The sequence below is a fragment of the Ranitomeya imitator genome, chromosome 2, assembly GCF_032444005.1.
Source record: "Ranitomeya imitator isolate aRanImi1 chromosome 2, aRanImi1.pri, whole genome shotgun sequence".
Taxonomy (NCBI): Eukaryota; Metazoa; Chordata; class Amphibia; order Anura; family Dendrobatidae; genus Ranitomeya; species Ranitomeya imitator.
In genome coordinates, this window is record NC_091283.1 from 150,104,347 (window position 1) to 150,120,398 (window position 16,052).

Consider the following 16,052-nt stretch of genomic DNA (forward strand, 5'->3'; position numbering starts at 1 on the left):
GCCCTGAGGCCAATATTTTTCTCCCACTGATTGATGTAGTGATTTTTTCAGGTAGATTTTAGAACCCAAATCAAGCAAAAAAATAAATAGGCTTTCTATGGCCCACTGACTGAGAGATGGCACACACAGGAGTCAAGAGTGGCACACAAGCCCTGAGGCCAATATTTTTCTCCCACTGATTGATGTAGTGATTTTTTTCAGGTAGATTTTATAACCCAAATCAAGCAAAAAAATAAATAGGCTTTCTATGGCCCACTGAGTGAGAGATGGCACACACAGGGATGGCACTCTAGCAGAAATGTCAATCTTAATCTCCCACAAAAAAAAAAAAACAAACAAAAAAAAAAAACAGGGAGTGTCCAACAATTACTATCTCCCTGCAGTAATCTCAGCCAGGTATGGCAGGCAGCAATAAGGAGTGGACTGATGCACAAATTAAATAAAAAGTGTGGACAAACAAAAAAGATAGCTGTGCAGAAAGGAAGGAACAAGAGGATTTGTGCTTTGAAAAAAGCAGTTGGTTTGCACAGCGGCGTACACATAGCAATGCAGCTATCAGGGAGCCTTCTAGGGCAGCCCAATGAGCTACAGCGCTGAGGGGGGAAAAAAAAAAAAAAATGTAGCTTCCACTGTCCCTGCACACCGAAGGTGGTGTTGGGCAGTGGAAATCGCTACAGCACAAGCGGTTTGGTGGTTAATGGACCCTGCCTAACGCTATCCCTGCTTCTGACGAAGCGGCAGCAACCTCTCCCTAAGCTCAGATCAGCAGCAGTAACATGGCGGTCGGCGGGAACGCCCCTTTATAGCCCCTGTGACGCCGCAGACAGCAAGCCAATCACTGCAATGCCCTTCTCTAAGATGGTGGGGACCAGGACCTATGTCATCACGCTGCCCACACTCTGCGTTTACCTTCATTGGCTGAGAAATGGCGCTTTTCGCGTCATTGAAACGCGACTTTGGCGCGAAAGTCGCGTACCGCATGGCCGACCCCGCACAGGGGTCGGATCGGGTTTCATGAAACCCGACTTTGCCAAAAGTCGGCGACTTTTGAAAATGAACGACCCGTTTCGCTCAACCCTAGTTATGGCTCCATACAGACACTTGCCCCATATAGTGCTGCACAAACGTTATGGCTCCATAAGATGCTCCATACAGACACTTGCCCCATTTGCTGTTGCTGCGATAAAAAAAAAATCACATACTCACCTCTCCGTCGCTCAGGCCCCCGGCACTTTCAATATTCACCTGCTCCACCATCGGTCACCGTTACTGCTCATTACAGTAATGAATATGCGGCTCCACCCCTATGGGAGGTGGAGCCACATATTCAATACTGTAATGAGCAGTACCATGTGACCGCTCAGTACAGGAAGAATCTGGGGAGCCAGGGACCTGCAGGGACTGCGCCAGAAGCAGGTGAGTATGATTAGACAGCAAGTCGTCCTCATATTATAATGCCTATAGTCTATTCTTTGTAATGTTTCTTTAACATTATTTCAGGCAAATAATGGATCGGATCTGAATGAAAAAGGTGCCATGTGCACATACTCTTAGAGAAAGTACTGAGGCAGACACATTGTACAGAGGCAGACACAAGTACAGAACGGCATTTGGTTTGCTTTAATGAAGGCACTTTGGTTTTATGAACATTTTCTACAAACAACAAACAAGTCACTGACTCCACTAAATTATCAGATACCATTGTGGAGGATCCCAATTCCACAGGACCCCACTAGTAATGTACATTTTAGTTTTTTCCTCCCTTTCTTCCAAGAGTTGTAACTTTTGATTTTCCTATTGACATCACATTAATTTTCTCATATAATGTACTGAAAAAGGAGAAAAAATACTGAAAATAAGATGAAATAGTGAAAAAAAGACTAATACCTCCGGTGTGAATGGGGAACCAGTGCATCATATAAATGTGATTGACAGAGACATGTATGTGGTTAGGTGCAGCCATCAGAGCCCCGCTCTAGCCACTGCTTGTAGCTGGCATCCACTGCATGTTGGGGGAGCAAGCGCAGAATGCCCATATGTGTAAAGGGGCTAAGGAAGCCTGAACTTCTGGGCACCTCTGTCCTTGCATTGGACACAAAAGTGAAGCTTTAATGATTGGCTCCTGATGATGGTTGGGTAGTCTGTTTTGGCTGCGAGGTTGAGGAAGGCAGACTGTAGGATCCCTTTATGTCAGGTCAGCCATGGCTTAGGCACGTGAGGGTGCACGAAGAAAAAGGTCCCCTCTAGGGCGGTACAGCATGCAGGGTTCAGCATTAGATGAGTGCTATCATCAGGGCTCCCCTTTACCTGTTTCCTCACCTCTCCCTTTGCATAAGACATCAAACATCTTTCTGGCCTGGCGTAACACCCCTGCTTACATGTATGGGATGGATATAGGTTGCAGACAATATTCCAACAAGCCTGCTTCGTGTTACCATAAGCATAAAAAATAAAGTCCCATTGCATGGCCACTCGTACAGTCTGACATGTGAATGGTCTCCTGTGTGTGTATTTTAGATCGGATTACTATAACAAATCCTTGGCATCTTCTATATATACGTATATATACAAAGTATAGAAGAACTGGCACGAGCAGTGCAGACAGCTTAATAACTTGGAATCAATTAATATCACGATACACAGAATACAGCTTCATTCTGTAATTAGAAACCATTACTCTTAAGACCTTGTCATTAGGGCCGAGGGTTCACTGTAAATAAAGCATGTATGCCTCCGCACTGGGAAGGGCTCTGCCTGTACAGCAGACGCTCAGGGTGCCCACACAAGGCAATGACTAGTACTGAATGGTCCTATGGGTGACAAACTTTTGTCATAAACATTCATATCTATTGGTGTGAATGCCACTTCAATCATAGTCCCAAGTACTGAAACATACTGCGCCTTATTCAGTAAGTTTATGTCCTCCATGACATAGTCTATTAAATAAACAATAAAACATACATAAATGGTTGGTGCCTGCCTGGAGATTCCCTCACTTTGCTCAGTGCTTGTAATCATGCCCCTAAATGTACATTTGACACTATAAGGGATAACCCCGCTTTCCTCCAGTGAAAATCTGGCATCACAGAGATCTCAGTCTTCATGCAGCAACACGGTTTGGCAGGTCTTCAGATCTGGGAAATGTGACTTTTGGCCACTTGTGCACAAAATTGGAGTTCAGTCTCCTCAGAATAACGGTACCAGTACTAACCTTTCCTATTGCTGATACAACAGATACAGACTTACAGTCAAGTCCCAGGGAAATATTTTACCTGCAGAAGGGAACAGGTCCAAGATTGGTGACCACGGTGAGATTATGAAGTCTTCAATGTTTCTTCCACACAAAGCAATGAAGCAGCTCGGATTATTTTGTACCTTCCGTAGTACATAAGACCTTGGTGTCACCTCTGATTTTTAGTCCAAGGGTGGCTGGGTCTCAGTCTGTTATCACTGTATCTATTGGCTTGAATTGCCATGTTTCATGGGAGTATAAGGTTTACCCGAGAGTCTGAAGAAGACCTGCCTCATCTCATGGAAACATCGCTCCGTCAAGTCTGCAATGTCCTCTTCCTTCACTCCTGAAATGTCTATTTTCGGAAGGATTTCTACTTTGATTATTCCTGAAAATATAAAGCAACTAAAATTAAACAAGCATGTCATGGGGTAAACAACTATAGAAACTAAAGTCTCCAGGGGACTGGACTACTTAAAAGTGGCAATAAAACGGGCAGATGCTATAGAAGATAGAGATGGGTTTGTGCAAGGCCCAGTGTAAAGACCAGGCTGGTATCCCTGTGTCTGGCATGATTGGATGCAGGAATAGCAAAGTCTGCAGACCATGGAAAAGGAATTGCACCTCTATAGAGACTGCATATATAGGGACTTTTTTTGCCCTCAGGGACACCCCGGGTGGACAGGTTTAAACTGATGTGCCAAACTAAGCTTACTGCCCAGCGTGGGCAGCTGGACATTGTGCAATGAGGCAGCTTTTACTGACAACATAGAACACTGATTTAGTGTTTCTTGTTCACAGGTGCCACATTACTGCACGGAAGAAAGGCCTGAAAATCTACTTCTGTGTTATGCCAAGATTTGATGGAGAGTGCTACTAAAGGAATTTGATATAGTGCTGGATGATGCACCCTCAGGTTGGAAGGCACGCAACAAGCAACTAGGCCTCGCATTTTATACGTCATTCAGGCTCCTTGATTGGCATTCCCTCGTCCGTCCTTAGGAGTCTCGTGGTGGTTAAAACCAAATTCATATGGTTGGTTAAACCTCCACGTATTGCTAGGGTCACACTGTATCGCCCAAAGTCCTTAGGGGGTATAGGGCTATCTTACTTCAGATCATATTATATTGCCTATCACCTCTCTAGAGCTCTGGATTGGTGCAGGAATGGATCTGGGAAAGCATGGGTTCTGATTGAACAAAGTTTTACAAACGTCCCTCTAATAACTACCCCTCATCTGTTAATTGGGACCACTCTGACATGATGCAATAATCAATCGAGACGTTCATCAATTCTGCCCCTATATTCCTCTATGTACCATATCTTGGGTAATCCACTTTTTAAATCATGACATTTTTCGGTCCTGGTTAAATAAAGGTAATTTCAGAGTGACAGACTTTGGAAAAGGAAACTAGTGGCCTTCAAAAGAACATAGTCAGGGTCTCTTAACTACTTCTCCCTTGGGACACTGGAGAATTGGCCAACTTTCTCATTTTTTAATCCCTCCCACCTAGAGCCTTTTATAAAAAAAACGATAAACCAATTTTTGAAGTTGAATGTTCATATACCGACTCATTAAGACATACCGTACTTTGTCATTCTCGTACTTGCTACTGATTGAATCCCTGGACCAGTCTAAAACATGCTTCCAATCTCAAAGGTAGAGAGATCTGGGCTGCACCTTTACAGAGGGATCACTGGAGGCGTATATTCACCTTCACAAATAAATCATCCATCAGCTCGCAATTTCAAAGGCCAGCTATAAACTGCTTTCTCGGTGGTACAGGGTCCCATCTCACCTACACTCTATATTTCCAGATGCTAGTCCCATGAGTTGAAGATGTGGGGAGGAGGAGGGTGACCTACTACATATTTTCTGGACCTGTAAACTCCTTTCTGGAGAAAAGTACAACTAGTGATTTGTAAATTCACTGATCTGATCTCAGATCTTGACCCAGCTCTCGTCCTTCTCCATCACAGCAACATCCCTTTAAAAAAATATAAAAATTTGATACTGGGACACTTGATCACGTCTTTTAGAGCAAGTATTCCCTTGCTATGGAAAACTATCCCAACAATCTCACTTTGGATTTCCAAAATAGAATGAGATTATGTTAATGGAGGAGCTTAACTCCACGATCAATATTTCCCATAATACATTTTAGAAAACATGGTTCTACTGGCTGGAGTTTTTAATCTTTCGCTGATTTCCTTGACCTTATAGGGGATAACTAAGTTTATACTTCAGGAGCCTCTCTGATGTTACCCTTCCCCTCTTACCCTTCCCCACTTTCCTTTGTCTTTATGCGTATTTGTGTTTTTGGTTTTAACGTCTTCTCGTTTTTTTCTTCTATTACCCCTCTTTGTTAATTCACATGAATATGTAATGACTTAATGTTTAAGTCTGAGTCACCACACCGGCATATCCTAAAACACGGTGAACCAATGTACTACCAGCGACTCTACCTTGGATGGCGTTTACTTCTTTAATTTCATTTTCAAATGTTTTGGAAATACTGTTTATTGTTATGGTTATGTGGTCATGTTTGACCTACTACTTGTGGCACAACTAGTACAAGCAACTAGGGAAAAGCCAATGGTCAACCTAAGTATGAGCAATGCTCATGACGGGCCATGATCAAAGCCGCAAAGACGTCTTGGTGCTGATATCGCTTGGTCGAAAGGGAAGATCAAAAGCTGCAGATATATCATAGTTCGGAACTTGGAAAGTATGAACCATGAGCCAAGGCAAAGTCGACTTTGTCAAAGCTGAGATGGACAGAACATGCCTCTACTGCTAAGACGATGGTGCAGACAACAAGGATTTGGATTCCTGGACCACGGTGTGAATTACTGGTATGATGGACTCCTCGCCAGAGACGGACTACACCTCAACAAACCTGGGAAACACACATTCGCCAGAAGACTCGCTACACTCATCAGGAGGGCGTTAAACTAGAAGAAGAGGGGACGGGAAGAAAAACAGACTCGTACAAAGACGACCCAGGAAAACATACTCAGAAGGGAGGTAAGAACATTTCTAAAACAATCCACAGTGAGGAGATTGGAACAAAACAAAATCCTCTAAACTGCATGCTCGCAAACGCCAGAAGCCTGACAAACAAGATGGAAGAACTAGAAGCAGAAATATCTACAGGTAACTTTGACATAGTGGGAATAACCGAGACATGGTTAGATGAAAGCTATGACTGGGCAGTTAACTTACAGGGTTACAGTCTGTTTAGAAAGGATCGTAAAAATCGGAGAGGAGGAGGGGTTTGTCTCTATGTAAAGTCTTGTCTAAAGTCCACTTTAAGGGAGGATATTAGCGAAGGGTATGAAGATGTCGAGTCCATATGGGTTGAAATTCATGGAGGGAAAAATGGTAACAAAATTCTCATTGGGGTCTGTTACAAACCCCCAAATATAACAGAAAGCATGGAAAGTCTACTTCTAAAGCAGATAGATGAAGCTGCAACCCATAATGAGGTCCTGGTTATGGGGGACTTTAACTACCCGGATATTAACTGGGAAACAGAAACCTGTGAAACCCATAAAGGCAACAGGTTTCTGCTAATAACCAAGAAAAATTATCTTTCACAATTGGTGCAGAATCCAACCAGAGGAGCAGCACTTTTAGACCTAATACTATCTAATAGACCTGACAGAATAACAAATCTGCAGGTGGTTGGGCATTTAGGAAATAGCGACCACAATATTGTGCAGTTTCACCTGTCTTTCACTAGGGGGACTTGTCAGGGAGTCACAAAAACATTGAACTTTAGGAAGGCAAAGTTTGAACAGCTTAGAGATGCCCTTAATCTGGTAGACTGGGACAATATCCTCAGAAATGAGAATACAGATAATAAATGGGAAATGTTTAAGAACATCCTAAATAGGCAGTGTAAGCGGTTTATACCTTGTGGGAATAAAAGGACTAGAAATAGGAAAAACCCAATGTGGCTAAACAAAGAAGTAAGACAGGCAATTAACAGTAAAAAGAAAGCATTTGCACTACTAAAGCAGGATGGCACCATTGAAGCTCTAAAAAACTATAGGGAGAAAAATACTTTATCTAAAAAACTAATTAAAGCTGCCAAAAAGGAAACAGAGAAGCACATTGCTAAGGAGAGTAAAACTAATCCCAAACTGTTCTTCAACTATATCAATAGTAAAAGAATAAAAACTGAAAATGTAGGCCCCTTAAAAAATAGTGAGGAAAGAATGGTTGTAGATGACGAGGAAAAAGCTAACATATTAAACACCTTCTTCTCCACGGTATTCACGGTGGAAAATGAAATGCTAGGTGAAATCCCAAGAAACAATGAAAACCCTATATTAAGGGTCACCAATCTAACCCAAGAAGAGGTGAGAAATCGGCTAAATAAGATTAAAATAGATAAATCTCCGGGTCCGGATGGCATACACCCACGAGTACTAAGAGAACTAAGTAATGTAATAGATAAACCATTATTTCTTATTTTTAGTGACTCTATAGCGACAGGGTCTGTTCCGCAGGACTGGCGCATAGCAAATGTGGTGCCAATATTCAAAAAGGGCTCTAAAAGTGAACCTGGAAATTATAGGCCAGTAAGTCTAACCTCTATTGTTGGTAAAATATTTGAAGGGTTTCTGAGGGATGTTATTCTGGATTATCTCAATGAGAATAACTGTTTAACTCCATATCAGCATGGGTTTATGAGAAATCGCTCCTGTCAAACCAATCTAATCAGTTTTTATGAAGAGGTAAGCTATAGACTGGACCACGGTGAGTCATTGGACGTGGTATATCTCGATTTTTCCAAAGCGTTTGATACCGTGCCGCACAAGAGGTTGGTACACAAAATGAGAATGCTTGGTCTGGGGGAAAATGTGTGTAAATGGGTTAGTAACTGGCTTAGTGATAGAAAGCAGAGGGTGGTTATAAATGGTATAGTCTCTAACTGGGTCGCTGTGACCAGTGGGGTACCGCAGGGGTCAGTATTGGGACCTGTTCTCTTCAACATATTCATTAATGATCTGGTAGAAGGTTTACACAGTAAAATATCGATATTTGCAGATGATACAAAACTATGTAAAGCAGTTAATACAAGAGAAGATAGTATACTGCTACAGATGGATCTGGATAAGTTGGAAACTTGGGCTGAAAGGTGGCAGATGAGGTTTAACAATGATAAATGTAAGGTTATACACATGGGAAGAGGGAATCAATATCACCATTACACACTGAACGGGAAACCACTGGGTAAATCTGACAGGGAGAAGGACTTGGGGATCCTAGTTAATGATAAACTTACCTGGAGCAGCCAGTGCCAGGCAGCAGCTGCCAAGGCAAACAGGATCATGGGGTGCATTAAAAGAGGTCTGGATACACATGATGAGAGCATTATACTGCCTCTGTACAAATCCCTAGTTAGACCGCACATGGAGTACTGTGTCCAGTTTTGGGCACCGGTGCTCAGGAAGGATATAATGGAACTAGAGAGAGTACAAAGGAGGGCAACAAAATTAATAAAGGGGATGGGAGAACTACAATACCCAGATAGATTAGCGAAATTAGGATTATTTAGTCTAGAAAAAAGACGACTGAGGGGCGATCTAATAACCATGTATAAGTATATAAGGGGACAATACAAATATCTCGCTGAGGATCTGTTTATACCAAGGAAGGTGACGGGCACAAGGGGGCATTCTTTGCGTCTGGAGGAGAGAAGGTTTTTCCACCAACATAGAAGAGGATTCTTTACTGTTAGGGCGGTGAGAATCTGGAATTGCTTGCCTGAGGAGGTGGTGATGGCGAACTCAGTCGAGGGGTTCAAGAGAGGCCTGGATGTCTTCCTGGAGCAGAACAATATTGTATCATACAATTATTAGGTTCTGTAAAAGGACGTAGATCTGGGAATTTATTATGACGGAATATAGGCTGAACTGGATGGACAAATGTCTTTTTTCGGCCTTACTAACTATGTTACTATGTTACTATGTTACTTACTTGGGAGTTAGCGAACTAAAATTTACTCAATCCAAACATTTCGAGTCAAACGAATATTGGGTCTACTATTCTGGCTATGATAGCTGAAAAAGAAACTGTGTTGCTTTTATTCTCAACAGAAGATTGTCCGGCACTGTCCTGATGTACAATGAAGTCTGTGATAGAGTCATCTCGACTGCAAGACGCGCCAATCCATGTCACAGTTATACAAGTCCACTTGCCAACAGCAGATGTCGAGGAGGATGTTGAACTATTCTACAATAAAGTTAGAAAAGAAATCGACCTGACGCCAAAACAAGACTTACAGTGGGTATGGAAAGTATGCACAACCCTTTAAATTTTTCACTCTTTGCTTCATTGCAGCCATTTGGTAAGTTCAAAAAAGTAAAAAACCCTTTTAACCCCTTAATCCCATTTGTTGTACTATCCCGTCAAGGTGACCTGGGACTTAATCCCCAGGGACGGGATAGTACATCATAGCGATCAGCCGCGCTCACGGGGGGAGCGCGGCCGATCGCAGCCGGGTGTCGGCTGACTATCGCAGCTGACATCCGGCACTATGTGCCACGAGCGGTCACGGACCGCCCCGACACATCACCCCTGGCACACTGCGATCAAACATGATCGCAGCGTTCTGGGGGCATAGGGAAGCATCGCGCAGGGAGGGGGCTCCCTGCGTGCTTCCCTGAGACGATCGGTACAAGGCGGTGTGCTCACCTTGTACCGAGCGTCTCCTCCCTGCAGGCCCCGGATCCAAAATGGCCGCGTGGCTGCATCCGGGTTCTGCCGGGAGGTAGCTTACCAAGTGCCTGCTCAGAGCAGGCGCTGGTAAGCCTGCAGCAGTGCACATCAGATCGCTGATCTGACACAGTGCTCTGCAAAGTGTCAGATCAGCGATCTGACCATATAACATGATGCCCCCCCCCCCACCCCCCCCCCCCCCCCCCCCCCCGGGCAATGTTATAAAGTAAAAAAAAAAAATATTCAGATGTGTAAAAGAAAAAAAAAATCCTAAATAAAGAAAAAAAATATATATTGTTCCCATAAATACATTCCTTTATCTAAATTAAAAAAAATAAACAATAAAAGTACACATATTTAGTATCGCCGTGTCCATAACAACCCGACCTATAAAACTGTCCCACTAGTTAACCCCTTCAGTGAACACCGTAAAAAAAAAAAAAAGAGGCAAAAAACGCTTTATTATCATACCGCCGAACAAAAAGTGGAATAACACGCGATCAAAAAGACGGATATAAATAACCATGGTACCGCTGAAAACGTCATCTTCTCCCGCAAAAAATGAGCCGCCATACAGCATCATCAGCGAAAAATAAAAAAGATATAGTCCTCAGAATAAAGCAATGCAAAAATAATTATTTTTTCCATTAAATAGTTTTTATCGTATAAAAGCGCCAAAACATAAAAAAAGATATTAATGAGGCATCGCTGTAATCGTACTGACCCGAAGAATAAAACTGCTTTATCCATTTTAACAAACGCGAAACGGTATAAACGCCTCCCCCAAAAGAAATTCATGAATAGCTGGTTTTTAGTCATACTGCCTCACAAAAATCGGAATAAAAAGCGATCAAAAAATATCACATGCCCGAAAATGTTACCAATAAAAACATCAACTCGTCTTGCAAAAAAAAAGACCTCACACGACTCTGTGGACCAAAATATGGAAAAATTATTGCTCTCAAAATGTGGTAACGCAAAAAAATATTTTTTGCAATAAAAAGCGTCTTTTACTGTGTGACGGCTGCCAATCATAAAAATCCGCTAAAAAACCCGCTGTAAAAGTAAATCAAACCCCCTTCATCACCCCCTTAGTTAGGGAAAAATAAAAAAATTAAAAAAATGTATTTATTTCCATTTTCCCATTAGGGTTAGGGCTAGGGTTAGGGCTAGGATTACATTTAGGGTAAGTTCACACAGGACTTTTTTGCTGCATATTTTTGCTGCGTTTTTTTTATGCTAATTTTCAGCTGCTTGCTCATCCTCCTATACCAAGACATGGCTAACACCTCACAACCAGAAACTCCCTCACAATAGATCACAATCAGGACACCTCACAATAGCTCACTGTCACCATGGACACCTCACTAACCACACCCCTAAGCTCTTGGCTGTGAGATCACTTCCGGCTGGCCATGATTTTCTGCACCAAAAACACAGCAAATAATGCTACATGCGTTTTTGCTGCGTTTTTGCTGCGTTTTTTCCATCACCCATTCAAGTCAATGGGTGAAAAAACGCTGCAAAAACGCAGCAAAAACGCTGAAAGAAGTGACATGCCCTATGTCCAAAAAACGCAGCAAAGCAGAAAATACTGATCAGACAAAAACCCAATGTGTGTGCATGAGATTTCTGAAATCTCATAGGCTTTGCTGGTACTGTAAAAAGCAGCTGAAAATTAGCATAAAAACGCAGCAAAAATACGCAGCAAAAAAGTCCTGTGTGAACTTACCCTTACAGTTGGGATTAGGGTTAGGGGTGTGTCAGGGTTAGGGGTGTGGTTAGGGTTATGGTTGGGATTAGGGTTAGGGGTGTGTTGGAGTTAGGGGTGTGGTTGGGATTAGGGGTGTGTTTGGGTTAGGGTTTCAGTTAGAATTGGGAGTTTCCACTGTTTAGGCACATCAGGGCTCTCCAAACGCGATATGGCATCCGATCTCAATTCCAGCCAATTCTGCGTTGAAAAAGTAAAACAGTGCTCCTTCCCTTCCGAGCTCTCCTGTGCGCCCAAACAGGGGTTTACCCCAACATGTGGGGAATCAGCGTACTCAGGACAAATTGGACAACAACTTCTGGGGTCCAATTTCTCTTGTTACCCTTGGGAAAATAAAAATTTGGGCTAAAAAAACATTTTTGTGGGAAAAAAATGATTTTTTATTTTCACAGTTCTGCGTTATAAACTGTAGTGAAACACTTGGGGGTTCAAAGTTCTCACAACACATCTAGATAAGTTCCTTGGGGGGGGGTCTAGTTTCCAATATGGGGTCACTTGTGGGGGGTTTCTACTGTTTAGGTACATCAGGGGCTCTGCAAAAGCAACATGACGCCTGCAGACCATCCATCTAAGTCTGCATTCCAAATGGCGCTCCTTCCCTTCCGAGCTCTGCCATGCGCCCAAACGGTGGTTACGCCCCACATATGGGGTACCAGCGTACTCAGGACAAATTGGACAACAACATTTGGGGTTAATTTCTCCTGTTACCCTTGGGAAAATACAAAACTGGGGGCTAAAAAATAATTTTTGTGGAAAAAAAAATAATTTTTATTTTCACGGCTCTGCGTTATAAACTGTAGTGAAGCACTTGGGGGTTTAAAGCTCTCACAACACATCTAGATAAGATTCTTAGGGGATCTACTTTCCAAAATGGTGTCACTTGTGAGGGGTTTCAGTGTTTAGGCACATTAGTGGCTCTTCAAACACAACATGGTGTCCCATCTCAATTCCAGTCAATTTTGCATTGAAAAGTCAAATGGCGCTCATTCCCTTCCGAGCTCTGCCATGCGCCCAAACAGTGGTTTACCCCCACATATAGGGTATCGGGGTACTCAGGACAAATTGTACAACTTTTGGGGTCCATTTTCTCCTGTTACCCTTGGTAAAATAAAACAAATTGGAGCTGAAGTAATTTTTTTGTGAAAAAAATTAAATGTTCATTTTTTTTTAACCCCTTAATCCCATATGACGTACTATCCCGTCCAGGTGACCTGGGACTTAATTCCCATGGACGGGATAGTACGTCATATGCGATCGGCCGCGCTCACGGGGGGAGCGCGGCCGATCGCGGCCGGGTGTCAGCTGCCTATCGCAGCTGACATCCGGCACTATGTGCCAGGAGCGGTCACGGACCGCTCCCGGCACATTAACCCCCGGCACACCGCGATCAAAGATGATCGCGATGTGCCGGCGGTGCAGGGAAGCATCGCGCAGGGAGGGGGCTCCCTGCGGGCTTCCCTGAGACGATCGGTACACGGTGATGTGCTCACCGTGTACCGAGCGTCTTCTCCCTGCAGTCCCCGGATCCAAAATGGCCGCCGGGCTGCATCCGGGTCCTGCAGGGAGCACTTCCGGGTCAGGATCAGGCTGCAGCTGCAGCTCTAATCCTGCCCGGCTGTATGTCAGATCACCGATCTGATAGAGTGCTGTGCACACTGTCAGATCGGTGATCTGTGATGTCCCCCCCTGGGACAAAGTGAAAAAGTAAAAAAAAAAATTTCCACACTTGTAAAAAAAAAAATAAAAAAAAAATTCCTAAATAAAGCAGAAAAAAAAAAATATTATTCCCATAAATACATTTCTTTACATAAAAAAAAAACAAAAAAACAATAAAAGTACACATATTTAGTATCGCCGCGTCCGTAACGACCCGACCTATAAAACTGGCCCACTAGTTAACCCCTTCAGTGAACACCGTAAGAAAAAAAAAAAAAAACGAGCCAAAAAACAACGCTTTATTATCATAACGCTGAACAAAGAGTGGAATAACACGCGATCAAAAAGACGGATATAAATAACCATGTTACCTCTGAAAACGTCATCTTGTCCCGCAAAAAACGAGCCGCCATATAGCATCATAACCAAAAAAATAAAAAAGTTATAGTCCTCTGAATAAAGCGATGCCAAAATAATTATTTTTTCTATAAAATAGCTTTTATCGTATAAAAGCGCCAAAACATAAAAAAAATGATATAAATGAGGTGTCGCTGTAATCGTACTGACCCGAAGAATAAAACTGCTTCATCAATTTTACCAAACGCGGAACGGTATAAACGCCTCCCCCAAAAGAAATTCATGAATAGCTGGTTTTTGGTCATTCTGCCTCACAAAAAAATCGGAATAAAAAGCGATCAAAAACTGTCACGTGTCCGAAAATGTAACCGATAAAAACGTCAACTCGTCCCGCAAAAAACAAGACCTCACATGACTCTGTGGACCAAAATATGGAAAAATTATAGGTCTCAAAATGTGGAGACGCAAAAACTTTTTTGCTATAAAAAGCGTCTTTTAGTGTGTGACGGCTGCCAATCATAAAAATCCGCTAAAAAACTCGCTATAAAAGTAAATCAAACCCCCCTTCATCACCCCCTTAGTTAGGCTAGGTTCACATTGCGTTAATGGGTTAACGCTAACGGACAGCGTTGCACGGCGAAAATGTCACAATTAACGCCGTGCAACGGGTCCGTTAGCACAACCATTGACAGCAATGTGATTTTCAGGTGTAGCGCATCGCTAGAGCGTGCCATTTTCGGCTCGCGCTAGCAAGGTGCCATTCTTTTGTGGCGCGCCTCAGACGCTGCTTGCAGCGTCCGCGGCGCGCCCGAGGTCCGATCCCCGATCTTCCAGAGCGGGGACGTTAACGCGACCACTAAACACGACACCTAAAAAGACATTGTGTTAGCGCAATCCGCTAGTGCTAAACGGATTTCCCTAACGCAATGTGAACCTAGCCTTAGGGAAAAATAATAAAATTAAAAAAAATGTATTTATTTCCATTTTCCGGTTAGGGTTAGGGTTAGGGCTAGGGTTGGGGCTAGGGTTAGGGTTTGGATTACATTTACGGTTGGGATTAGGGTTGGGATTAGAATTAGGGGTGTGTCTGGGTTAGGTGTGTGGTTAGGGTTACAGTTGGGATTAGGGTTAGTGGTGCGTTTGGATTAGGGTTTCATTTATAATTGGGGGGTTTCCACTGTTTAGACACATCAGGGGCTCTCCAAACGCGACATGGCGTCCGATCTCAATTCCAGCCAATTCTGCATTGAAAAAGTAAAACAGTGCTCCTTCACTTCCGAGCTCTCCCGTGCGCCCAAACAGGGGTTTACCCCAACATATGGGGTATCAGCGTACTCGAGACAAATTGGACAACAACTTTTTGGGTCCAAGTTCTCTTGTTATCCTTGGGAAAATAAAAATTTGGGGGGCTAAAAATCATTTTTGTGGGAAAAAAAAGGATTTTTATTTTCACGGCTCTGCGTTGTAAACTGTAGTGAAACACTTGGGGGTTCAAAGTTTTCACAACACATCTAGATAAGTTCCATGGGAGGTCTAGTTTCCAATATGGGGTCACTTGTGGGTGGTTTCTACTGTTTGGGTACATCAGGGGCTCTGCAAATGCAACGTGACGCCTGCAGACCAATCCATCTAAGTCTGCATTCCAAATGGCGCTCCTTCCCTTCCGAGCTCTGCCATGAGCCCAAACAGTGGTTCCCCCCCACATATGGGGTATCAGCGTACTCAGGACAAATTGAACAACAACTTTTGGGGTCCAATTTATTCTGTTACCCTTGTAAAAATACAAAGCTGGGGGCTAAAAAATCATTTTTGTGAAAAAAAAAAGAATTTTTATTTTCACGGGTCTGCGTTATAAACTGTAGTGAAACACTTAGGGGTTCAAAGTTCTCACAACACATCTAGATAAGTTCCATGGGAGGTCTAGTTTCTAATATGGGGTCACTTGTGGGGGGTTTGTACTGTTTGGGTACATCAGGGGCTCTGCAAATGCAACGTGACTCCTGCAGACCAATCCATCTAAGTCTGCATTCCAAATGGCGCTCCTTCCCTTCCGAGCTCTGCCATGCGCCCAAACAGTGGTTCCCCCCCACATATGGGGTATCAGCGTACTCAGGACAAATTGGACAACAACTTTTGGGGTCCAATTTATTATGTTACCCTTGTGAAAATACAAAACTGGGGGCTAAAAAATTTTTGCGAAAAAAAAATAAATTTATTTTAACGGCTCTGCGTTATAAACTGTAGTGAAACACTTGGGGGTTCAAAGCTCTCAAAACACATCTAGATAAGTTCCTTAGAGGGTC

General features: G+C 43.0%; 1 protein-coding gene across 1 annotated transcript in view; it reads right to left on the reverse strand.

The window, feature by feature from the left end:
• Nucleotides 1–1,605: 1,605 nt before the first annotated feature.
• Nucleotides 1,606–16,052, reverse strand: part of AGPAT2 (1-acylglycerol-3-phosphate O-acyltransferase 2) — a 63,648-nt gene continuing 49,201 nt past the window's right edge. The window contains exon 6 of the mRNA XM_069747477.1: nucleotides 1,606–3,620. Within this exon, the coding sequence (XP_069603578.1) occupies nucleotides 3,457–3,620 (164 nt within the window). The 3' untranslated portion in view covers nucleotides 1,606–3,456. The remainder of the gene's footprint in view (nucleotides 3,621–16,052) is intronic.